The sequence below is a fragment of the Dipodomys merriami genome, unplaced genomic scaffold (assembly GCF_024711535.1).
Source record: "Dipodomys merriami isolate MVZ:Mamm:240054 unplaced genomic scaffold, mDipMer1.0.p SCAF_143, whole genome shotgun sequence".
Classification (NCBI taxonomy): Eukaryota; Metazoa; Chordata; class Mammalia; order Rodentia; family Heteromyidae; genus Dipodomys; species Dipodomys merriami.
This window is the reverse complement of record NW_027202749.1, coordinates 2,528,214-2,553,733: the sequence shown is the minus strand read 5'-3', so window position 1 is coordinate 2,553,733 and position 25,520 is coordinate 2,528,214. Positions and strand designations below refer to the sequence as shown.

At 62.5% G+C, this 25,520-nt stretch overlaps 1 protein-coding gene across 7 annotated transcripts in view; it reads right to left on the bottom strand.

Annotated features, from left to right (window-relative positions):
- Ablim2 (actin binding LIM protein family member 2) overlaps nt 1–25,520 on the bottom strand; it is a 94,291-nt gene that overhangs the window by 22,543 nt on the left and 46,228 nt on the right. For 5 of the 7 annotated variants that reach the window (XR_011371737.1, XR_011371738.1, XR_011371739.1 and 2 more), the window contains exons 7-15: nt 25,337–25,424; nt 20,313–20,371; nt 16,987–17,043; nt 15,625–15,702; nt 14,100–14,246; nt 9,596–9,716; nt 8,304–8,402; nt 2,159–2,260; nt 1,690–1,743 (exon numbers count right to left, since the gene is read on the bottom strand). Coding sequence is in view for 1 of the 7 variants with exons in the window: in XM_070021784.1 (XP_069877885.1) it covers nt 1,690–1,743; nt 2,159–2,260; nt 8,304–8,402; nt 9,596–9,716; nt 14,100–14,246; nt 15,625–15,702; nt 16,987–17,043; nt 20,313–20,371; nt 25,337–25,424 (805 nt within the window). In the remaining 6 variants the exon portion in view is untranslated. The remainder of the gene's footprint in view (nt 1–1,689; nt 1,744–2,158; nt 2,261–8,303; nt 8,403–9,595; nt 9,717–14,099; nt 14,247–15,624; nt 15,703–16,986; nt 17,044–20,312; nt 20,372–25,336; nt 25,425–25,520) is intronic. The other 2 variants (XR_011371741.1, XR_011371742.1) reach the window with 2 other exon arrangements.

Below are 25,520 nucleotides of genomic sequence, written 5' to 3'. Positions count from 1 at the left end.
TGCTTAGCCCTGCAGCCTCTGTCTCCCTCCCTTCACCAAGTGCGCAGCAGGGACCTGTGCTGTCCTGAGCGGGGGAGGGGGGGGAGGGTGCAGAGAGCCTCAGACACAACCCCGTCCCCCAGAGGCTCACAGTCCAGAGAATGGAGGCCCATAGGGGTATGGGAGGTTTCTAGACAGCGTAGCAAGAGCAAAGTCAGCACACAGGTGCTGCTCAGGACATGCGTGGATGAGCACTTGCTGGATACAGGCAGGCCTGCATGTGGTCCGATAAAGACCTGCTAAGGGAGCTGAGGGACTGAATTCCTGCCCTCCCCTCCCTCACAGAGACAACGCTCTCTGCCCCGCTGCCAGAGAGTTCTTATGCTCTAGAACACCAGAGCTGAATTCTTTGCTTTTGGGTTAGAGAAAGCAATGTGCAAAGCCCAAGGCCTGTGGCCATTGTGGAGGAAATAAAAAAAAAAAAAAAATCAAGCATTGTAACTAGAGCACTGATTGGCAGCCAGACCCAGGAAGCGGCTGAAGTGTTGTAACTAGAGCGCTGATTGGCAGCCAGACCCAGGAAGCGGCTCAAGTGTTGTAACTAGAGCACTGATTGGCAGCCAGACCCAGGAAGCGGCTGAAGCCCAAAGAACCTGTCCTGCTTCTGGTGCCTGCCGTTTCCCGTTTAAACCTGCCTCCAACCCATCATCTCACCAGGGAGAGCAGGGCTCTGTGGATGAGGAAACAGGCTCAGGACCCTCATTACCCGAGATTCCCTTCTGGTTCCTTCTAATTCCCGCTTCATGCCCCCAGCCATGAGGCCCAGACACACACCATCCCAGGTAGGCTCATGTGGCCACTAGGTGGGGGAGGGTATCAAAGGGCCAAGCCGTGCCCCCCATCACCCAGGCCACGCCTTCACCCTAGCAAGCCACACCCCCACACCCAGGCCACGCCCTCACTGCAACCAGGCCACGCCCCCACCCAGGCCCTCACCTTAACCAAGCCACACCCCCACATCCAGGCCACGCCCTCACTGCAACCAGGCCACGCCCCCACCCAGCGCTCACCTTAACCAAGCCACACCCCCACGTCCAGGCCACGCCCTCACTGCAACCAGGCCACGCCCCCACCCAGCCCTCACCTTAACCAAGCCACACCCCCACATCCAGGCCACACCCTCATGGCCAGCAGGAAACCCTGTGAACCTGGGGCAGGTTCAGTTTATCCACAGACACCCTCAAGCCACAGGGCTTAGGTTCTCACTAAGGAGTAAGTGACTGAGAGCATTGTTTCCCAAAGCCCAGGGGCATAGACAGAGACTCTCTGTCACCCAGCAGCTCAGGTGGGGTCCATCGGACAATTCCCCCCACAGCAGCCTCATGGAAGCCGTCCAAACCGGACCCCAGCCTAGCCCCACCTGCCTGGGCTCAGCTCCAGGTCATCACACACACACACACACACACACACACACACACACACACACACACACACACACACACACACACACACACACACACACACACACACACACACACACACACACACACACACACACACACACACACACACACACACCGCCTCCCAGTGAGCATGCACAGAAGCTCACACCGCAGCAGCGCCCAGGACCTGTGCACAGCACAGGGCACATGCAGAAGCAAGCGGGCAGCGGGGCATGCAGGTTCAACAGAGCAGCGGCGCCCACTGTACCGTGCTGCTTGTAGATTGGGGGCCTCCTGTAGATGTTATCTTTTACGCCAGTGTCTGCGGAGAAGGAGAAGAAGGTGAGGCACAGGAGGGGTCTTCCTTCACCCACACGTCGCTGGCCCCCGAGGGTCAGCCAGTTCCACGGTCAGCAGAGAGACATGGGCAGCGGGAGGCAACTGACGTAGAAGCCCCACGCCCGTCAGGCACCCCACGCCAGATGCCACCCCCGTCTGCAGGGCAGGGAGAAGAGGAGGCCGGGGAAGGAGACCATGGAGAGCCCCGGGGTCACTGGGGTGCGGCAGCTCGGATGGTGCTCCTGCCGCCCAGCTCCCCTCCCCCCCGGTTTAGGGGGGCTTCTGGAGGACCTCAAACACACTCGTCATTGGATGAGTTTAAGCAGCTCAGCGTGTGGGGAGCGACGCAGAGGCTGGCGGGTCACGTGACGGGGTGGCAGGTGCGGGAGCCGGCCTACCTGGGACGTGGAAGTGGCGAGGAGCCTGCTGGTAGGTGGAGGAGGGCGGCCTGCTGTCGGAGAGCACCGAGAGGCTGGGCGTGCTGCGGCCGCTTTCGCTGCCTCCAGTGGGGAGGGCAGACGGCACAGGCGGGGAGGGAAGAGCAGGACAGGAAGTTCAGCCAAGAGGCTGGTCCGCAGCGCCCCTGGCCCCAGCCCCTCCCGCGGCGGGGCCCCTGAACCCAGGCCACCTCTCCAAGTATGCAACCCTGCAAGGGAGCCGGCGCCGTGGCCCAGAGCAGGAGCAAGGTCTGGACAAAGCGTGCCAGGGCCCGCTGGGTGGGGCCCGCTGCCCAGGAGGGGCCGGCCAAGCCCGGTGTCCCGGGGTGCGTGCCCAGCTCCTGTGCAGGTATAGTGCATATTCACACTGGGTCTGCCTTTCCACTGTCCCGTGTCTATACGAGGCCCACGTACCCACCGCCTTTGTGTGTGAAGGTGCAGTGTTGAGAATCCACACAATAACCCTGAGAATAGGCCTGGAGGCTAGACTGGGTTGAAGACACCTCTTCAAAGTCTTGGAGCAGCCCACGAGAAAGCTGTCAGTCACCCGCCACTGACGTGGGAAATGCCCTCCGACCCTAGCGCCATCTCCCCTCTGGAGCTGTGCCTTCCGCTCTGGGAAGGAGGCGGGATTATCAGGTCCCTGGTTAGCCGTGGCGGGCGCTGGGTGGCTGACCCTGCCCTCCACCTATTCAAGAATACGGGATGGACGGAATGTGTCAGACACCAGGCGCTCGAGGAGGAATGCGGCTGATGGCAAGACACCCCAGGCTGACCTCGCCTCTCCCGCCAGCCCCAGCCTGCCGGGCATCACAGGAGGGCTGCAGGGGAGGGTGCCCTGGCCTGGAGAGCCTGCTACCGGGCCGCGGGCCGCCTCCCACGATGGGACCGGCCCGGCTCAGAGTGGACTGGTGATGGATGGCACCCCGGGCAGGCACCGCCCATGCGGGGAGCTGCTGCAGGTGAAGCGCACCCAGGCAGAGGTGCCGGCAGAGCCCAACCAGCACCCACGCCGAGCCGAGACTGCCCATGCCACTCTGACTCTGAGCATCTTTTCCTGTTGACGCGCCTGGTCATGCAGGTGGAACTTGGAGGAACACAGCCCCGGTGAAGCCCTGAAGCTTCCAGCTTTACTCCGGCGCCCCCTGGTGGCAGTGGGGAGGCCTCACCCAGGGAGACGCAGCCTCATCGGGGTAGGAACGGAGTCCTTGCTGCCCATCATGGCCAGGGAAGGCCGGTCCCCAAGGGGAGCAAAGCACAACAGAAGCAGGGGCCTTAAAAACGCATCTGCACAGACTCCGCAAGGGGCTGAAGGGCTCATGGCGGTTTGCTAGGGGGCAGGGCTGGCGCGCTGCAGAATGGCTGACCTCAGGACGCAGCAGCCTGTCCCTTCTACCCAGAACTAGGGCCCTCATTGCAGCCCCACCAGGTGGCCTAGGATAGTGACACTCCTGCGCCCCTTCAGAGAGCAGTGTCCCCCAGGATGACAAGCCGCATTTCCACACAGACAGGACCATCTCAGGAGGGCCCACGGCACACCGGCCCCGGGCCCTCTGCCACCTTAGTCCCCCGCCTCTCCTGCCGGCCTGCCAGGCCCTTCTTTGAGCCACCCTCTGGCCTCCGCCCTCCTGGAAGCGGCCCAGCTGAAAGCTTCTGCCATCCACAGCAGAGGCCCCAGCGGCCTCCAGCCTGGGAGGAGGCCGCGCCTGAGCGCTGGAGGGGCTTTCTCTGACTTTTTTTTCTCACTTCTTAACTTTATCCACTGCATTCATTTCCCATCCGACTCCACATGTACCTAAAGACCAGCTCCTGCACTGGGCTTCCTCCCCTACACAAATCATCTCTGTGCTGGTCAGTCTTCCTATAGGTTTCAAGGTTTGACGCATTTCCTGGTGAAGCGCCAACGGCCTTGCTCTTCCTGAAGCACCCACGAGCCGTGCGCGGTCACGTTCTCCCCTCCACAGCAGCAGCTCCTCCATCCCCGAGTTCCAACGCATCACTGTGCGCCCGCGCAGCGGCCAACAGCTGTGTGATGCCTGCTAGCTGGAGGTCTGACTCCTGTCTGGGGTGACTTTGCTGCGAGGCTCGATGGGCAGTTTTCTGCCCGCCGTTGCTTGAGCACATCCACAGCGGAAGTGGGGAAGACGCCTTGGCCGGCGCTCGGCTCCCGCATCCTCCCTCCATCCCGGTCCTGTCCACCGCGGACGCAGCGTGATCCTCTCACCTTTCCATTAAAGTTAAACCTGCACTGGCGTTGTCATCGTCCAGCATCTGCACGGATGTCAACCTTTCGGGCTGAGCCTTTTCAGCCGGAAGTAGACCCGGTTCAGATGGATCTGCTTTTAACTGTCACTCCCCCCCTGCCCCGCAGGGAAGCCTCCCCACCCCATGTCTGAGCTTTAAAGTCAATTTTGGCTCTGGCTGGTCTCAACCCTTTATCACCACAACATCCTGGAATCAATTCTTCTGTTGCTTCCAAGTCATCCTCGGCTGCCAAGTGCCCTGGTGATTCTGAATCTTTCGTAGATGCTGAGCTGGGGGTCTCTTGAGCCCCTCGGGCTCTGAAGAGGGTGTACCACCTTCCAAGACACTAATATAAGTCTGCCCCCCAAGCTAGCGAGGTCCCCGGAGGATGGACACATCCAGGGGCTCTGGGGAGAGGTCGTCACTCGGCCCTTCCTGTTCTCCTCTGTGCGGTAGGCGCACCGTGGTGGGGCTGGCCATTGTAGGCCGGGGATGGCTTGAGGTTGGTGGAAAGGCTTGGGAATAATCAGTTCCAGTGTGAAAAGAAGAACCTCCACTTCAGCGAGGCCCGGGAGCCGTGGGCTTGTCTGCGAGAGGCCCGTGGTGGCAGGTGAGGAGGGCTGGGCGTGCCCGGGGCTCAGCGCTGCACAGGCCTCCGCGTGCCTGGCTGGCTTTCACCTTGCGGAGCTCCCGGACTCGCAGGCGGCCGCGGGCTCTCCCTGGGGGAGGAGGAGGCGGGGCGAGTCACCACGCCTTTCCCCCGGCAGTTTCCCGGGATCCGTGTCTTTGTCTTGCCCGTGGCTGCTGGATGCCACGCCGTGCACGGCAGCCTTAGAAGTATCACTGCCACGCAGAGCTCACGGGCCACCATCACGCCCGGCGCTCACGCCGTGTCCGGGCCAGCCGTGGCTGAAGGAGGTGGGAGGGACACTGGGCCCAGAGCTCTAGGCAGAGAGAGGCTGTCACAGATTGCTCCGTGGATGTCTCCACTCCTGGGAGAACTTTCCCTGCAGGACCTGAGGTTCCACCAGGCAGACAAGGAGAGATGGTTCGGTCCTGGGAGCCACGGTTGTCTGTGACCACGAGATGCTCCAGGGCATGGAGGGGGCCCCGAGTCCCTCCAACAGCTGGCCCTCAGAGTGTGGAACACAGGCGCCGCTGGGGGGCGGGGCTCTGGCTTGGTGCATGCCACCGGCGCCTCCCAGGTGCAGGTGCCATCACCAGCTTCCGACCCACTGTGGCCCCAGGGCCCTCTGCTGAGTTCTCATCGGACCGTCCAGCACAGCACAGCTCTGCCACCGCGTCCACGGACCAGACGGTCCCTGCCGGAGGGGGCGGAAGGCTCCCCAGCCCCCGCTGGTGCCCCCTCAGCCAGGGAGCCTGGCTCCCGGAAGCCACGGGGTCCCGGGGGACAGCTGGCCTGGCTACTGCCCTCACAGGGCGCCATCCGTCCACAGGACCTGTGGGGCTGGTGGACGCGTGCATGCGCAGGCCGCCACCCTGTCCTTCCCACACTGGCCCCGTGGGAGGGGCCCTCGGGCCGTGCTGGGCCACGTCTGCTCCCTGAGCCCAGCCTCTCCACGTGGCATCGGAGCTCCGCGTGGGGTGCGTCTCGGTTACTGGCCCAGCCCTTTATGTGCACCAGTGTGGACTCGAAACCATCAGCGCCACATAGGCGGACACCCACGCGGCCTCCAGAACCGGTGGCCTTCTCCTCGGTGGGCCTCCGCTGCCTCCTGCTGGCCCAGCGGGCAGCGCGGGCCCCCTGAGGACCATCACCGGACACAGGCACGTGGGCAGTGACCACAGCCCCCCACGCGCCCGAGGGCCGGGGGTTAACGCCCCATTTTAGACCAAGGGAGGTGACGCGCGGCTGGGGGTTTCACCGTCACGCCTGGAGTGGGGAAGGCAGGCCTCAACTGGAGGCTCCAACATCGGAGGCCCTCTGCCTCCCGCCCTGCGATCCATGTCCTTTGGAGGGCAGGTGCAGGGTCAGGGACTTCTGTCCGGGGCTCTGTTCTCTGCGGGAAGCCCGTGGCATAGGGCGGAGCGGCGTCTCCCTGCGCGGACCGCCTGACTCCTGAGCACACGGGTTCTCTTGGAGCTTGGGAGCGACTCCTGCAGACCCCCCCACAGGCACCGGGCCGGGCAGACACCGGTGGGGACGGCGGGACTCACCCTGGGCTGGGCTCAGCTGCAACTGCCCCACCGTTACTCCCTCTGGGACCGGGCTTCCAGAACCTTCCCGAGGCACAGCTGCAACACTGGGGACTGGCAGGGGGCCTCAGTGCTGCGCTCTGGTGCCCGTGTCTGCACTCAACATGGCGTTGGCTTTCCCCCACAGCAGAGGTGCACACGGGGCCTGGCGGAGCGCCGCGTGTCCAGAGGCCTCCACCCTGTCCTCATGCGGCCTCTCTGTACTGTGCCGAGAGCGAAAACACCCAAGGCTGCTGCACCTCCTCTCCTCCTCCTCCTCCTCTTCCTCCTCCTCCTCCTCCTCTTCCTCCTCCTCCTCCTCCTCCTCCTCCTCCTCCTCCTCTTCCTCCTCTTCATGCCAATCCTGGGGCTTGAACTCAGGGCCTGGGCACTGTTGCAAAGCTTTTTTTTTTTTTTTTTTTTTTTTTTTTTGCCAGTCCTGGAGCTTGAACTCAGGGCCTGGCCTCTGTCCCCGAGCCTCTATGGGCTCAAGGCTAGCGCTCTACCACTTGAGCCACAGCGCCACTTCCAGCCTTTTCTGGGAGTGTGGTACTGAGGAATGGAATCCAGGACTTCATGCGTGCTGGGCGAGCCCTCTGCCCCTACGCCGCCTTCCCAGCTCTCAAGGCTGGCACTCTGCCACCTGAGCCACGGCACCACTTTTGCCTTTTGTTCACCAATGAAGAGTCACTGCCCAGATTGGCGGTGAACAATGACCTCAGGTCTCCGTCTCCTAAGTGTTAGGCCTGCCATGAAAAACAGCTCTTTCCCCTTTCTTCTTCCTGGTACACGTGTGGCCCCTTCCCTGGAGCCCCCACCTGGCCTCCCAAACCCAGGTAACTGGCACACCCTTTCTCTGAGGTCAGGTCTGGGACCGCCCCACACCTCCTGCGGCCCCTGGGAGGCTCCCAGACTCCGAGGTCATGTCTGCATCCCACCTCTCCCTTCCTTCACCCCAATCCCGCCAGAGCCATCCCTTCCCCTCCCCTCCCCTCCCCTCCCTTCTCCACACCCCTCCGTCTCATGATCTCCCCCCCAAAAAACAGCCCACTCTTTTCAGTAAACTCTTTGCTGTCTGAATCACATGGTGGTTTCTTTTCGGTTAAATCTTACACTGAGTCATAGGATTACAGGCATGAGCACCAGCACCCCGCTTCAGGGCCTCTTCCTTACAAGTCTGTCAGCCTTGGTGGCCAGCCCCCCCCCGCCCCGCCCCCCGTGACCTCATTGAACCTTGACCATCTCCCTACAGGCTCCCAGGTGGTCATGGGGGACCGAGGCTTCACGATGAGAGGCTGGGATGGGAGACACAACCAGCACAGAGACACGAGGGCAGGGTCACGAACACGTGTCCACAAGGAACCGGGGACAGGGACAGCCCGTCCTGGGCTGGCTCGGGGCTGGCGCCACGCGGGCTGTGAGTCCCGGCCTGCCACCACGTGTCGAAGGCTCTGGCGTCACAGTCCGCTCTGCGCCCGGCCCTCAAACCGGCTTCTGCCGGGGATGCGTGGCCCTGCCCAGGCCAGGCCCCACGGCCCTGTCCTTCCTGGAACACAGACACACGGACAAGACGCAGCCACCGCACGAGACACACACAGCGCGGCACAGGTGGGAGACGGCCTGAAGCCATGCGGGAACACAGACGGCGCCCAGCACCGCGCCTTACCTCGGAAGTAAGGGATGTAATGATGTCTGAACGCGGAGGTAGGGCTCGGGTGCTGGGACAGGGACAGGCAGCTACTGGTACCAACGCTGCCAGTACCAGCTGCGGGCGACAGAGGGCAGTCAGTGACCCGGGCTCCTGACCAATGCCGCCAAACATTCCTCGTGCCCCCGGGCTAGGGACATCTGTGCGTCCTCTCCGGGAAGGCACTCCCCTCTGGGCACCCAAGGCGGGGCACCTCGCGGCCCAGCCCAGCTCCGCTCCAGGGCCGGCACAAGGGGTGCAGGGCCCAGCCTGTCCCGTTGGGGGCACCGTGGGGTCAAGGGCAGTGGGCGGGGAGCTGCCACTACCATCTGCACAGGTCTCGCTGATGGGTCGCGGGCCAAGCGGGTGGCAGACAGGTCACCATTACGTCTACCCACGGAGGCCCCAGCCTGCCTGCCTGCCATCAGCCACTCACCACCTGCTCCGCCGCTCCTTCACGCAGACACCCCCCTCCCCCTCCCTTCTTCCCTCACACACTCACTCCTGCTCACACCCACTTTCTTCCTCAGCCACAGGGCAAGCGGTCAAGGAACATGACTTTGCAAATGAAATGTTTCGATTTTTCCACAAAGTGTGCGAGGGTGAGAGCCTCGGGCCGTGGGGTGTGGACAGGGGGTCAGGTGTGAACAGGGGTCATGCACGGCCGGCCAGGGAGGAAGCAGTTTGGAAAAATCCCTTGGAGGGCAGCGTCCGTCCGTGTGCATTGTTGCTGTGGCTTTGACACCCTCAGGGGGCTGAGGGCTTCAAAGTGGAGAAAGCAATGCACAGCACAGCTGGGTGCAGGCGGGGTGAGGAGACACGCGGGCAGAGAGGACCCTGCAGGGGCTCTCTCCTGGGCCTCGGCCTGGGCGCGCTCACCAACTTTCCCGTGAGGACGGCCATCTCCTGGGTGATTGCTGGAACAGCTAACTGACCCGTGAGCAGACCGCTGCTGCCCCCTGCTGGCAGGGCTGGGCCTCGCACAGACACACAGCCTGGGGCTGGTTCCGTTCTGCCCCGCTGTCTCCCATCTCCTGACACTTGAGTTTGCTCTACCTGGATGCACACTACGGGTGGTTCCTTAACCCACAGGGAGCCGCTGCCTCTCACCCCGCCACGGGGCCATCTTTTCCTGTCCGTCACTGGAGTGACCCGGCGCCCCGTCACACACCCGTCCCCCGTGTTTCTAGGCCCCATGATGAAGTCCTTCGACGTCAGCAGGAACGAGATGTAGTGTCACCAGGGGGTTACCCGGGCTGGGGACTGAGTACCTGGACGGCTGTAGTGTTGGGGTGACCGTGAGGTTGGGGTGTAGCGCCCGAGGCTGACAGAGCCGGCGGAGCTGGGGCTGGAGGTCCGGCACTGCTTGTAGGACCGGTCATCCTGGTCCCCCTGTGGGGGAAAACATGGCTGTGAGCGCGTGAGGAGCCCTCCCGACGCCCCGGGTCCCGCGATCGAGGCCTGCGACCCCACGATGGAGCCAGGCCTCCGTCAGGTGCCTCAGGAGGACCAGGCGGGGCCGGCCACAGTGCCGATGCACCCTGGCCTGAGTGTGGTCCGGTGCTCGTCACATGACCCCCTGAGGTGGGACCCCGGTTCCTCCTGCCCGACTCTCTGGCACCCAAGGCTACAGGGAACAGCTCCAGAACCATTGAGATGTCCCTCAGTGTCCCTGGGGCCCCCACACATGTGGGCTGGCATCTCCACATGCTCGGGCACCCTCGGAGGGACACAGGCACCCCGGGGCTCCCCCCAAAGCCCAGCCGATGAGAGCCAGAAGCACCCACAACGCAGCCCCCCACCCGAGCAGGAGAGGGGCTGCTGGGGACAGCCAGAGCAGGCCACAGAGGCATGAGATGGCAGGGCACCGCGGCGCGGGAGCAGGCTCTCTGGGGGGTGGCCAGGGGCCTGCCCAGCCTCCTGCTGAGGGCCGGCAGCCCAGCTCTGCCCTTGCTGGCACTGCTGGGATGAGCAGGGTGGGCCTGGCCCGGCATCGTGGCGGCCCTGGTCTGTCTGGGCTGACCTCTGACCCTCAGGACTGCCCGCACCGCAGCCTTCTCTGTGCACTTATTTTGGGGCTCTAGCTGCACTTCTCCAAGCACCCTGGGGGGGCCCCGCCCAGCTTGGAGGCTCTCTCCTGGACCACTGAGAACCCCGGGGGGGGGGGGCGTTCTCTGCAGGGCCTGCCGGTCAGCACAGGCCTCCGTGCCCCGTCTCCTGGCCCTGCCACTTGCAGACTGAGCGTGTCCACGTGGGTCTCAGGGTGTGACGCCCAGGGACAGCTGGTGGCAATGCAGGGCAGGGCCTTCCCACACAGCAGCAACAGCAGGATGCGCGGGTCCGCCCGAGCGCCCCGCGGCGGTGGAGGAAGCAGGAGATTCTGACTGAGAAGCCACCGGATGGGGGAGGCCCTGGCGGTTCTCCAGGAAGCATGGGGCTGCACGGAGAAGAGCCCTCACTGTGAGCGCGGCTCTCCAGAGGCTGCGTCCCCCACCGAGCCCCGGCACCAGGCCTGCAGGGCTCCTAGGCAGAAGTGCTGAGGAGCCTGGCCTCCTGGGCCATCAGCCACCCCCCCCCCCACAGGGATAGGAGCACCCGCCCTGCCAGGGATGGGCGTTCTGGAGGGAGGGGCCGGGAGCCCCGGGGTGGGAACAGCGCTGAACCAACAGTGTGTGTGTGTGTGTGGGGGGGGATCCTGAGTCCTCTGTCTCTTTCTATAGCTGGGACCCTGGGGAAGCCCTTTGCCTGCCCCGGGCCTCATCCTCCACTGACACAATGGATTTTACAGAAGCTACCTCTGGCGTAACTGTGGGGTAAATGAACCCCTAAATATAGGGTGTTCGTGGCAGTTTTGAGCTCTGAGTGTGCACTCAGGCGTGTGCGGTAGCCACTATTCTCTACCCCTGGCTGACAGGGGTAGGATGCCTTAGAGCGTGATGCCATGGGGTATGGTGTTGTGGGCCATGACATCACTGGGGGTGATGCAATGGGTTGTGACGGGAAATGACATCACGGGGAATGGCATGTGGTGTGACATCACATGGCACTATTGGATGTGACGTAGTGGGGCATTGTGGGATATGCTGTCATGGGGTATGACATCACTGGGGTGTGACATCATGGGGTGTGGTGGGGCATGGCCTCACGGTGCATGATGTGGTATGCCTGTGGGATATGACATCTCGTGTATGGTGGCCTTCACCGAGTCTGCCTGATTCCCTGATGTAGATAGAGCTGGTCAGGAACAAAGATCTCTAATTCTGAGGAGCAAGAAAAGGCCCTAGGTTGCGAGTAAGAAAGGTTTTTGACCGAGTCTCTTTCGGGGAGCTCTTCTGAGGCCTGGGTGTAGCCCACAGTCTTCTGAGGGCGCGAGGCAAACCTCAGCCAACGCAGGGAGGCCAGGACCCGGGCCACAGGGTGACCCCGGCTTGGCGACCCCTATCTGGGCATCCGCAGAGGGCAGGCAGACACACAGGAGCATGCGGGTGACATATGAACACAGCCAGCGCTGGGCACATGCCCTCCTCACGGCCAAGGCCGAGCCCTTCCCTCCCAGGCTGGCTGTCTTTATAGCCACGCGGGTGCAGACGGACAGCAGGACCGGAGATCACGGGCCGCAGGCACCGGTAGGGTTACCTCAGTCGGCGTTGGCGAGAGCCACTGAGGTGACTGTGAACACAACACACAGGGCTGTCAGCACCATGGGGGGGCGTGCACACACACACACAACACAACACACACACACACAGGGCTGTCAGCACCATGGGGGAGGGCGTGCACACACAGACACACACACACCACACACCACACAGGGCTGTCAGCACCATGGGGGGCGTGCACGCACACACACAACACAACACACACACACACAGGGCTGTCAGCACCATGGGGGGCGTGCACACACACACAACACACACAGACACACACCACACACACACACACACACAGGGCTGTCAGCACTGGGGGGATTGCACACACACACACACACAACACACACACATGGCGGTCAGTCAGCAGGATGCCCGGAGCAGGGCAGGGCGGGTGTCACACACACACACACACACACACACACACACACACACACACACACACGGCGGTCAGTCAGCAGGATGCCCGGAGCAGGGCAGGGCGGGTCAGTGTCAGGGAGGGGAGGTGGGCGCCCATGCTCGCAGGAAGGCAGCCCGTGTGAGACACAACAGGCCACCTTCTTCTTGGAGGAGCACACCGAGCCCCGGGGGAGGTGTTGAGGGAGTCCTTGGCGCCGGGGCCCTGCTCCGGCTTGCACCAGGCTCCCCTCTGTGCCCACCATTCTCTGTGGAAAGCTAGTTTTTCCAGAAGGAAGGCTGCTGGTGGTTTGAGGCCCAGCCCTTTGGTTTTCTCTGGGAGGCTGGGCGGGGGACCGGGGAAGGTGAGCTCACTGTGACCCCAGGCCTGGAGGGGCAGCCGCGGACCCTACCGAGAAAGGGTGCTGGGGCAGTGGGCACCGCAGCCCAGTGTGGCCACATCCTGGAGACCACGGCCACTTTAGGGGAGCCCTGGCTGAAGTGGGAGGTGGAAGGGGCAGAGGCGTGGGGCCGGCCACGCTCTCAGGAAAGAGCGCCTGTGAATGCATCTCCAGTGCGTGTGGGCAGCAGGGGTGTGGAGGGGGAGGGGCTGGGCAGGGGTGAGGCTGAGGGGCTCTAGAAGGCCCGAGCCCCTCCTTAGGACGGAGGGAGAGAACCTGCCCACCTTCTGGTTGCACAGAGCTAAGACAGGCAACACGGGTCTCGTGCCCACCCACGGCCTCTCCTCCGCGGGCTCCCTCCTTGGTAATGAGTCTGGAAGGCAGTGGTCCTGCAGCCTGGCTCCAAGGCCAGCGTCTACCCAGAAGGCCCCACAGCGATCACCACCGCTGGGCACAGCAAGGCCAGCAGAGGGGGAAGGAGAATGACCGTGGGGGCTCTGGATGGGGCCGGAAGGGACCCCCGGGGAGCCAGGGAGCGGAAGCAGGGCACCTGGGCCGCGTCAGCCCTAGCGGCACCCTTCAGTCCTGCCTTTCGTGCCCCACCGGGGGACGTGAGCCCCCAAGGCGCCCGGCGTGGCTGGGGGTGAACACCGGCTTGACGGGCAGAGGCAGGAGCTCCAGTCAGGCCCGGCCTGTCAGGGGGGGCGTGCGGGTGCTGAGGGGCGCCTGGGGGCCGCGTGGGACCCCGTGCCCACCTGCACGCCGTGCTCGGTGTTGTTTGCGAGCTTGGTGCCCAGCCGGTGACCTGGGCTCATGTACAGTGTCCCGGGCTGTCGGCCTTTGTCCCCCCCAAGGCCCTGGCTGAAGCCACAGACTGAGCAGGGCAAGAGGAACAGGCTTGGGGGGGGCTGGGTTTTCCTGCCCAGGTACCCCAATGCCCAGCCACACACAGGCCAACGTGCAGCCACGGTCACACGGGCATCTCACAACCACAAGGAAAGCAAACACCAACAGACACAAAAGGAGAAAGGCAGCCTCGAACTTGAGAACAGTGAGGAACGCTGTCCATAGAAACACCAGGAAGTTGTGATCTGAGGGACAACTGCGCCCGGAGCTCACGGGAGTGGAGCCTGGAAGGGTGGCGTGTGGCAAATGCCCTCCACGGGGAAAACCACACAGAGCACTGTGCACACGCTACCTCCCGCTCCGAGTGAGCAGACCTGCGCTCACTCCTGGGAGTTATTCCCATCCACAGGCCAGGAGCCCGGGAGCCCTCATCTGCCCCAGGGCTCTCCCCTGGGTTCTGGCGTCCAGCCCAGGGAAAGCCATACCTCGCCGCAGCTCTGCCTGTCCCCCGCAGCATGGCTGACGTAGGGGGAGTAGGAGATCATGTCGGGGCGGTCGATGTCATAGATGGCCTTGTTTTTGGGAAGAGCTGCCAGGTCCCTGTAGTCAAGGATCTCATCACCAAGCTTTGCCTGAGAGAGGAGAGAGCAGAGAGTGGACTGTGGGGTCCCTTGCCAGGGGCCGGCACTGGGCTGAGGACCGCTGGGGCTGCGGGGCTCCAGGCAGCGTCTGAGTGTGCCCAGCCCACCCGGGGGACGAGGCTGGGACTCAGATCTGCAGCCGGCCTCCAAGGGAGGCTTTGAACACTGGTCTTGCATGAGTTTCCTTCTCTATGAATTACAAGGAGAAAGTGGCTTCTCAGTCAGAGGCCAGGGTCAGAGGTCACACCTGTAATTTGTCAGTGCAGAGCCTGCAGATGGTGAGACTCAATTGGTAGTATAAACACACACACACACACACACACAGGTGCGTGCATACATGGATACACCCCAGCACACACATACATACTTACACATGCTCCCCCACACATTAGCACACTTGCTTATATACCAGGACTCATAGAAAACTTACACATGCACACACACTTGCACACTCAGAACTTTTTTTTTTTCTTTTAGGTCCGGTCGTGGGGCTTGAACTCTGGGCCTGGACGCTGTCCCTCAGCTCTTCAGTTCAAGGCTAGCGCTCCACCACTTGAGCCACAGCACCACTTCCGGCTTTTTTTCTTTTTGCTTATGTGGTGCTGAGGAGTCGAACCCAGGGCCTCAGGCATGCAAGGCAAGAGCTCTACCACTGAGCCACCTTCCCAGCCCCTCACTCAGAACTTTTGAACACATAAAACGCAACAGCAAGATTCCTGGCATCTGAGAACCAGGGCATGACTTCAGGGTTTGTGGACCCACATCTGGCCCACACTGGTCCACGCTGGCCTGCCCTGGCCCACACACCCACTGAATGAGCAAGGGATCGGGTGCATCTTTGCATTTCTCATGTGCTGGACTGAGTCTCTGTATTTCTCAGGTGACGCCCGCCTGGCCAGCCTGGCTCCGGCTCCCGGCTCTGCCGTCAACCCCCAGCCTCCTCCTGCATTACCCCATAGCTACAGATCTGTGTTGTGGGCACACACATGCACACGCATGCACACACGTATATACAGACACACACAGAGTCTTTGATGAGTACAGGATCACAGGGGCTACAGCATCCCCCATGGGAGATGCTCTCTGCTCACGAGGACGCTGCCCTCCCCTCCTCCCCCCACCCTGCATCCACACAGAGCTGTGCTGGGCTTCTCTGGCTGGTCCGCCCCGCTGTGGCTGTGGGTGACAGCCCTGCGCTGGACTCTCATGGGTGGCTGGATGGCTGGGAGGGGAAGCCCAGGTCAGCAGGCATCCATCTTCCCCGGGTTTGAATCCCCTTTGCTGTCCGCCCATTCCTCTGCCCGTCCTCGGTGGCCCTAGCTCAGTGTCCCCCCCCCTGCGGTGTTCCCCTCCCCCTGTGCCCACTCACATAGATCACGCGGCTCGGGGACCCCGAGGTGCTGGAGGCAGGCGCGGAGATGACGCTCTCCGAGGAAGTCCTGGTCTCCTGGAACAGAGGGTGGAGACTGAGCCAGAGTCTCAGCATTAGAAACCTTCCAGAAGCAACTATCACGTTCCAACAGAAATGCCAGCTAGAGTGGTTCTACTCGTTTATTCTCAGGATAGACACACAGGCTTGGACGAAGGGCAGGGAACTACACCCAGACAGCACGGCGGGCAACACAGTGATGGGCAAAGGGCAGTGCCAGGGCCAGATGGCAGCACCGGGATGGCATGTCTCTAGGAAAGAGGCACCTGGCCCCCACTGGCTGGACGGAAGGGCACCCTGCATCTTCTATCTGGACGGAAGGGCACCCTGCGTCTTCTATCTGGACGGAAGGGCACCCTGCCCCTGTCCTACTGCAGAGGCTCAAGCGCAGCTGCACCTCCAGATCTCAACCTGAGGTCCCCACACTGCCCACAGCCAGGAATGGCTGCTCCAGTCCGCACACGCCTGGACTCGGCCCTCTGGCACTGGACACCTCCACAGTCCTGCCCCAGCCTGGTCCTGGCCTCTGTGCGGCAGCCTGGGGCTGGCCTAGGCCCCTCAGATGCCCTTACTGTCTGCCCTGCAGCGGTTCCCGACCCTCTCCCCCACCACAGGCCCACACGCTTCTCCTGAGCTCCCCCATGGCTATACCCGCTGTCCCTCCCCCCAGGACAGGGCAGGCCTTCATCCCGGCCCAGCCGCACCCAGGGCCACGCACCTGCCTGGTTCCCTTGCTTCCTGCCATATAAGGACACTCCACTGGGGCAGCCGCGAACGCGGACCCCTTCAGTGGCCCATGTCCTCCACTGTGCCTCACGCCCCTCCCCCTCCCTCACCAGCCCCCTTCCGCTCCCCCCGGCGAGTCCTTCCAGCTTGGGGTCCCTGGCCTGCAGCCGTGCCAAGTCCGAGTGGCTGAGTTGGGACCCATTTATGCCTAGGTTGAGGCCCCAGGACCTCCGGTGTGACTGCGGTGACAGGGTCTCCACAGCGGCCTTCACACAAGACAGGGCCTGCGGGAGGTCTCCTCCAGTGCCCGTGTCTTCCTAAGGGGAGGCCAGGACGCAGGCGCACACAGGACACGGGGGAGGCTGGGGGGACCCAGCCTGGTGGCCCTGGGTCTCATCCTGCAGCCTATGAGAGTTCAGCTCTGCCGTCCACGGCCCCAGCCTGTGGGCCGGTGTCCCGCAGCCAGGAGCTGAGCGGGGCTGTGTCTGGAGCCTCCGCCCAGCAGGACTCTAGCAGGGGCGGGTGGACACGAGGACCAGACCAGACGTAGCCACACGTGGCAGGGGAGGCACAAACCTGTAGGGCCCAGGGCGTGGCCCCCGGGCAGGCCTGACTGGAGATTGGGGTCTGCATCTAGAAGGGAGAGAGGAGGAACGGGTCTTCACTCGCATGCTCCACACCGGCCGCTCCTCCGACCCCGTCAGCTCAGGAGCTCGGGCCTGGCTGCTCTGAGCAGCGGTGACCACTGCTGAGTCAGCTCCCAGCTTTGTGGGGTGCGGGGGTGCAGGGCCCACTTCGTGGTCAGTGAGGGAAGGGGGTGGAGTTGGGGTGAGGAGGCTGGAGCTGCTCTGACTTCCTGACCTGTAGCTTCCAAGGGGAACCCAGCATCCAGCTGCTCCCAGAGGACCAGGCTCAGCCTGGACCCCACCCTGACAGCGCAGGCCCGGGCTGGGCAGCCCTGCCAGAAGCAGCGGCCCCCTCAGTGCGGGTGCCTGGCTCTCAGAAAGGCCGCACGGGAGCAGCAGCGACTCTGGTGCCCGGTCATCCTCAGGTAAGGTGGAGGGCTGAGGTGACTGGCTCCAGGTCCCATAGCTGCCGGGAGGAGGCAGGGCTGGACCCCAATGCCCAGGCCGGCTCTACCTGCTCGGCTGGGCCGGGAGCTCTGACACATTCTCACGCAGACTAAGCCCCGTGCACATCCCTGGGGTCAGAGTTCCTGGGTGGTCTCAGAGGCCTGTCACCCCTGTCCAGGGCCCCCACCCCCACCCCCCATGTCCTTGGGGCCAGGTGGAAATCCCTGTGTGCCCAGCCATCCCCCAGGACTGCCCTTGCCCCCAGCCTCCCGCAGCACCTCCCTTCCCATGGCCTCCTCCTGTCCCGGCTTCGAGCCCAGGCCTGGGTCCCCGAAGCTCCTTCCTGGAGGCCCTCCACGTGCTTCTGCCTTAGCTCCTTCAGCGGCCCCGGCATGGGGTCAGGCCCCAGCCTCTTCTCAGTGCCCAGGGCAGGGCCCTGGCGAAGGGCGTAGAACGGATCATAGCCCAATTCAGCCATGGGAGATGAGGCAAAATTCACAATGTAGCCAGGCACCAGTGGCTCACGCCTGTCATCCTAGCTACTCAGGAGGCTGAGATCTGAGTTCAAAGCCAGCCGGGCAGGAAAGTCCGTGAGACTCTGATCTCCAGTGAACCACCAGAAAACTAGAAGTGGCACTGTGGCTCAAGTGGTGGAGCGCTCACCTTGAGCTGAAGAACTGAGGGACAGCGCCCAGGCCCAGAGTTCAAGCCCCACAACCAACAAAAAGAAATTCACAATGCCTGGCCGCCTTCTGGCCTCCTGGCTGTGGAAAACACAAGTGGAAAACCTAATAAGATGATGGCGCTGAGATTCCGAGAGGCAGAAGGAGGCTGTCCACGGCGCTGCCCTCCGGTCTCACCGCCTGCTGCGGGGCTGCCGGGCGGGAGCTCACAGCCCGGAGGCCCCTCACCGAGGCCTGCCCGTCTTACAGTCCCTCTGGTCGGCTGACCTCTTCTCCTCTTTCTGCCTCTCCTCCTGTTTCTCTCCTCTTACTCTTCCTGCTCCTTCCCCTCCTCCTCCTCATCTTCTTTTTCCTCCTCATCTTCCTCTCACTTTTCCTTTCATCCTTCTCTTCTTCCTGTTCTTCTTTCTCTACAGCTGTCCTGGGGATCCCCCCCCCCCGCCCTTCCCCGTCCCCTTCCCCTCTGTCCAGTTAAGAAGAAGCCACCTTGTTGACCAGTGCTGCAGTGCTCCAGAGACCTGTCCAACCTGCCGTCCAACTGTGGTGGCCTCACACCAGCAGGGGGGGGCTGAGGGAGGGTGGTCCCGGGCACCTCCAATGTCACTGCTGTCCCTAGTGCTGACCTCTGCCCCCAGCACTGATCACTGTCCCCAGCACTGACTGCCGCCCCTAGCACTGATCGCTGTCCCCCATTACTGACTGCTGCCCCTAGCACTGACCGCTGTCCCCAGTACTGACCACTGTCCCAGCACTGACCGCTATCCCCCAGACCGCTACCCCCAGCACTGACCACTGTCCCCAGCACTGACCGCTGTCCCCAGTACTGACCACTGTCCCAGCACTGACCGCTATCCCCCAGACCTCTACCCCCAGCACTGACCACTGTCCCCCAGCACTGACCTCGGTCCCCAGTACTGACCACTGTCCCCAGAACCGACCGCTGTTCCCCAGCACTGAATACTGCCCCCAGCACTGACTGCTGCCCCCAGCACTGACCGTTGCCCCAGTACTGACCGCTGCCCCCAGCACTGACCACTGTCCCCCAGCACTGACTGCTACCCCCAGCATTGAACACTGCCCCCAGTACTGACCGCTACCCCCAGTACTGACCACTACCCCCAGCACTGACCGCTGCCCCCAGCCCTGAACACTGCCCCCAGCACTGAACACTGCCTCCGGCACTGACCATTGCCCCAGCACTGACCGCTGCCCCCAGCACTGACCGCTACCCCCAGCACTGACCGCTGCCCCCAGCCCTGAACACTGCCCCCAGCACTGAACACTGCCTCCGGCACTGACCATTGCCCCCAGCACTGACCGCTACCCCCAGTACTGACCGCTACCCCCAGCACTGACCGCTGCCCCCAGCCCTGAACACTGCCCCCAGCCCTGAACACTGCCCCCAGCCCTGAACACTGCCTCCGGCACTGACCATTGCCCCAGCACTGACTGCTGCCCCCAGCACTGACCGCTGCCCCCAGCCCTGAACACTGCCCCCAGCTCTGAACACTGCCCTCAGCACTGAACACTGCCTACTGCCCCAGCACTGACCGCTGCCCCCAGCACTGACTGCTGCCTCCGGCACTGACCATTGCCCCAGCACTGACCGCTGCCCCCAGCACTGACCGCTGCCCCCAGCCCTGAACACTGCCCCCAGCACTGAACACTGCCTCCGGCACTGACCATTGCCCCAGCACTGACCGCTGCCCCCAGTACTGACCGCTACCCCCAGCACTGACCGCTGCCCCCAGCCCTGAACACTGCCCCCAGCCCTGAACACTGCCCCCAGCACTGAACACTGCCTCTGGCACTGACCATTGCCCCAGCACTGACCGCTGCCCCCAGCACTGACTGCTGCCTCCGGCACTGACCATTGCCCCAGCACTGACCGCTGCCCCCAGCACTGACCGCTGCCCCCAGCACTGACAGCTGTCTATCCCCGCTGAGTGGATGAGGCCGAGGGGCCTGTGTGCGAGCCCCCTGGGCACTTTGTGTGAGACCCACATTATTGCTCGCCCACCCCGCCTGCTCACACCCCTCCGCTCTCCCCTGCCTGGCGTCTCTGCCACGGGCGGCGGCAGCCGGCAGCCCCTCTGTGTGCCGTGACAGCCGCGGGGCGGGCACGGTGAAGGGAAGGAGCACCCACCTTGCTTTTGTCTTCAGTCCTGGCTGCCTGCCGGCAGGCCGGGTGCCAGATGGAGGAACCTGTGGACACATCCAGGAGGAAGGGCTTAGAGCTGTGTTCCCACCCTTGGGCCTGTGTGCAAAGCCAGAGGAAGGAGCTGCGGGCCCAGGGTGGACGCCGGGCCCTTCCTGGGGCAGACAGAGGGGGCTGCCTGGAGCCTGCCAGGGCGGACGGAGGGCTCCTCAGAGGGCTTTGGGCTCACGGTGGCTATGAAGAAGGGCCGTGGGGCAGGCATCAGCTGCTGTGTGGAGGGCAGCCACGGCCCAACTGCGGGGACACTGGGGCAAAAGCCAGGGTGGCCCGCCTCAGGAGGAGGGCTGCGGTGTCCGGCCTCTCGGCTGGGCACTGGTCTATTCCACAGCGTGTGAAGCGGAAGCGGGCATGAGGCTGCAGCACTGGGCCAACCCTGTGCCCAACCTGCTCAGCACTGGAGGCTTCCTGTGCCTCCCCCGCCATCAGCTCTGCCCCACCATCATAGCCACCATCCGCAGCAGGACCGCCAGGCTCCGAGTGCCCCACGTCCTGGGTGTCTGCTGTTTCCTAACTCAGCCCCCACCCACCCCAGGTCCCCGGATCTCTCCCCAACACCAAGGGCGTGAAGGCATTCTGTGAGCTGCGTGCACATGATGTAGGCACGATGTCCCTACTTTCTGTGTGTGCAGGGCGGGGTTGGGGCAGGCCGGCCCCAGCACCTACACCCCTGCCCCTACAGCCCCTGACCCTCCCCTCCACCACAGAGCAGGGCACCTGGGAGGGGCCTCTCCTCACTGCCTGCTCAGGGATGGTGGCCAGATGTGCGTGTGTGCGTGCATGTCTGTGCACACATGTGCACAAATGCATGTGTGCCTTGTGTGCATACCTGTGCCTGTGTGTGCCTGTGTGTGTCTGTGTGCATACATGTGCCTGTGTGTGCATGCATGCATGTGTGTCTGTGTGCATACCTGTGCCTGTGTGTGCATGCATGCATGTGTGTGCATACCTGTGTCTCTGTGTGCATGCATGCATGTGTCTGTGAGTACATACCTATGCTTGTGTGCATGCGTGTGTCCGTGTGTATACCTGTGCCTGTGTGTGCATGCATGTGTGTGCATACCTGTGTCTCTGTGTGCATGCATGCATGTGTCTGTGAGTACATACCTATGCCTGTGTGCATGCATGTGTGTGTCTGTGTGTATACCTGTGTCTCTGTGTGCATGCATGTGTGTATCTGTGAGTACATACCTGTGCCTGTGTGCATGCATGTATGTGTGTCTGTGAGTGTATACCTGTGCCTGTGTGTGCATGCATGTATGTGTGTCTGTGTGCATACCTGTGCCTGTGTGTGCATGCATGTATGTGTGTCTGTGAGTGTATACCTGTGCCTGTGTGTGCATGCATGTGTGTGTCTGTGTGTGCATACCTGTGCCTGTGTGTGCATGCATGTGTGTGTCTGTGTGTGCATACCTGTGCCTTGTGTGCATGCATGTGTGTGTCTGTGAGTACATACCTGTGCCTGTGTGCATGCATGTATGTGTGTCTGTGAGTGTATACCTGTGCATGTGTGTGCATGCATGTATGTGTGTCTGTGAGTGTATACCTGTGCCTGTGTGCATGCATGTGTGTGTCTGTGAGTGCATACCTGTGCCTGTGTGTGCATGCATGTGTGTGTCTGTGTGTGCATACCTGTGCCTGTGTGTGCATGCATGTATGTGTGTCTGTGAGTGTATACCTGTGCCTGTGTGTGCATGCATGTGTGTGTCTGTGTGTGCATACCTGTGCCTGTGTGTGCATGCATGTGTGTGTCTGTGTGTGCATACCTGTGCCTGTGTGTGCATGCATGTGTGTGTCTGTGAGTACATACCTGTGCCTGTGTGCATGCATGTATGTGTGTCTGTGAGTGTATACCTGTGCCTGTGTGTGCATGCATGTATGTGTGTCTGTGAGTGTATACCTGTGCCTGTGTGCATGCATGTGTGTGTCTGTGAGTGCATACCTGTGCCTGTGTGTGCATGCATGTGTGTGTCTGTGAGTGCATACCTGTGCCTGTGTGTGCATGCATGTGTGTGTCTGTGTGTATACCTGTGCCTGTGTGTGCATGCATGCATGTGTGTGTCTGTGAGTGCATACCTGTGCTTGTGTGCATGCATGTATGTGTGTCTGTGAGTGTATACCTGTGCCTGTGTGTGCATGCATGTGTGTGTCCGTGTGTATACCTGTGCCTGTGTGTACATGCATGCATGTGTGTGCATACCTGTGTCTCTGTGTGCCTGCCTGCATGTGTGTGTCTGTGAGTACATACCTGTGCTTGTGTGCATGCATGTGTGTGTCTGTGTGTATACCTGTGCCTGTGTGTGCATGCATGTGTGTGTCTGTGTGTGCATACCTGTGCCTGTGTGTGCATGCATGCATGTGTGTGCATACCTGTGTCTCTGTGTGCCTGCCTGCATGTGTGTGTCTGTGAGTGCATACCTGTGCTTGTGTGCATGCATGTGTGTGTCTGTGTGTGCATACCTGTGCCTGTGTGTGCATGCATGCGTGTGTCTGTGTGTGCATACCTGTGCCTGTGTGTGCATGAATGTATGTGTGTCTGTGTGTGCATACCTGTGCCTGTGTGTGCCTGTATGTGGGCAACATGGTTATGGTTTCTAAATTTTTTATGATTATAAAGATAATAGATCTGTTTCTTAACTAGAAGTTACAGTGGCCTAAAAGAAAAAGTACAAGTAAGAAAGCTGCAGCTGCTGGGCGCTGGTGGCTCATGCCTGTAATCCTAGTTACTCAGGAGGCTGAGATCTGAGGATTGTGGTTCAAAGCCAGCCCAGGCAGGAAAGTCCAATGAACCACCAGAAAACCAAAAGTGGTGTTGTGTGCCTTGAGCTGAAGAGCACAGGGACAGAATCCAGGCCCAGAGTTCAAGCCCTACGACCGACAAAAGAAAAAAGAAAAAAAAAAAAGCAAGCTGCGGCCATCTGCCACCTGTCACAGGACAGTGCACGGGTGACGTCACCCTGCAGCTTTGGGTGACAAGAGTCTCGAGTCCCCCTTAGTGTGACATCACAGGATGTCACTCAGAGGTCAGAACACAGCCCACCATGTGGCGGACCCCCCCCCCAGGTCCAGGTTTATTTCCAAGCCACCCCTCAGGATCCCCTGCGGTGGACACATGGCCTCCGGAGCCCAATATGAGGACACCTCTGGGGCCCGTGGGGTGTGGGGCAGCCCCCAATGTCTGCCCTCACCAGATAACAAGAGGCCTGCTCCTGTAACTCTCCCTGGACCTCCTCCTCTCCCGTCACCCCAAGAGGAAGGGGGTATCTGGTCATGTTCTAAACCGGGACCCCTGAGGGGAGCTGGCCTCCCTGGGTTCATCAGCAGAGGCTCTGGGGGAAAAGTTGATGGAGCCCACGGGGGACATGCCACGGGGGGGGACCCCGAGCCCCTGCCGGCCAGAGCTCTGATGGCAGTGGGGGTGCCTGCAAAGACGTCCTCACGGGGCTTGGCACCCAGGGAGCGCAGGCGCGGGCCTCAGGGCGGTCCAGCAAGGCGGGCCCACAGAGGCCCCGGCTCCAGGGCTCCCCGGCGCAGCTCAGGCCCTGCCTCAACATACGGCGTGGAAACCCCGGGTCTGAGAGGGGCAGGCCTGGCTTTGCACCAGGCAGCCCTGCACGGCCCCGCGTCCTCGGGGTGCCGCCAGAGACAGGGGCTGGGGATGAAGAACATCTTTGTCCCCAGGACAAGGTCGCCCCTGATGCCAGCCGACGTCTCCCAGCTCCCGTGCTCCCTGCCGTGGTGCCTGGTGTTGACTGGCCTCATTCACAGGCCGGCGGCGCGGCGGGCCAGGCCCACGGATCCCCTCCCCAAGCCTCCGCGGACAGCAGGCGGCGGCGGGGGAATGAGGCCGTCCTCTGACATCACCCTCCAGGCGGACGACCCACCCCGGGACACGCCTCACCGCGGGGATCTCCCCCTCCACAGCCCAGCCCGCCGGCCACCTGCGGACTCCAGGAGACTAAATCGCTCAAAGGAAGCAGCAGCTGACCAGGGGCAGTGTCAACGTGACCCCCGCCCGGCCTGGCCCCCGGCCCCCAGCCCACCCATCGCTGGTCCTGAGCTGCTGCTCAGAGTCACCTGCTCAGAGAGCAGGCTGAGCCCACCCTCAGCCGCCTCCGCCAGGGCAGCTCTTCCTGCCAGCCCGCCCCCCACTCCCACAGCTCCCCCCTCAGGGGACAGGAAACGCCGCACCTCCTCTGTCCCTCCTCCCCTGGCCAGTCCAGGCAAGGTACGGGCCCACCTTGACAATAACCAACACAAACACAGGCTGGAGGCACAGCTCGAGTGGTAGAGCACCCGCCTAGCAAGCACGAGGCCCTTGGCTCAATCCCTCGCATCACAAAAATTTAAAAAAAGATAAAAGTTCCCCTTTCCTGTGCTTTTTGCTGTCTCTCAATACATCTAGTCAACCTCCCACTGGCAGAACCTTTTAGGTCTGAGGTGGGGATGTGAACTTGGTACTGCTGCGTCCACTCACTGGCAGGCGCTCTACCAACGAGCCACGTCTCCACCCCCTCCATCTGCATCCTTGTTACTGTTCACGGGGTTCCCACGAAAACCAGCTTTCATCAGAAAGCCGGCTCTTCCCCTTGCTGCTGCCTGGCTGTGGTGCACGTGTTGTGGTGGAGGCCCGGCACCCTCGTCTGTGCCACAGGACAGCGCTGAGTGAGAAACAGCTCTGAATATGAGCCCCCTGGGAGGGACGCCCCGGCCCGAGGCAGCGAGGGACACCTCACAGTCTTCCTGTGGGCTCTGCCGGCACGTCCGGGGCCTTACCCATCCCGTTGGCTCACCTCAGGCTGCCCGCCACTCTTGGAGAGAGACTCGGCCTTGGCCAGGTGGCCCCAGTGGTCCCTCTGCCACCCCGCCCGCCCCACAGCCCCCAGGCAGCGGCACCTGGCCAAGGTCACGCCCAGCACGTGGTGTGGACCGGCCGCGGCGGTGGCAGCCTTTACCTTGCAGGTACATCTCCTCGCCTTCGGCGAACATCTGGCCGCACCTGACGCATAGCGCACAGGAAGGGTGGTAGTGCTTCTCCCCGGCCTGCAAGGAAGCAGAGCAGAGGGTCACGGCTGCACGCAGGGGCCCGGCCTGCCGGTGGCTGTCACCTGAGTGCAGGCTTGGGGACCTGGCAGAGGC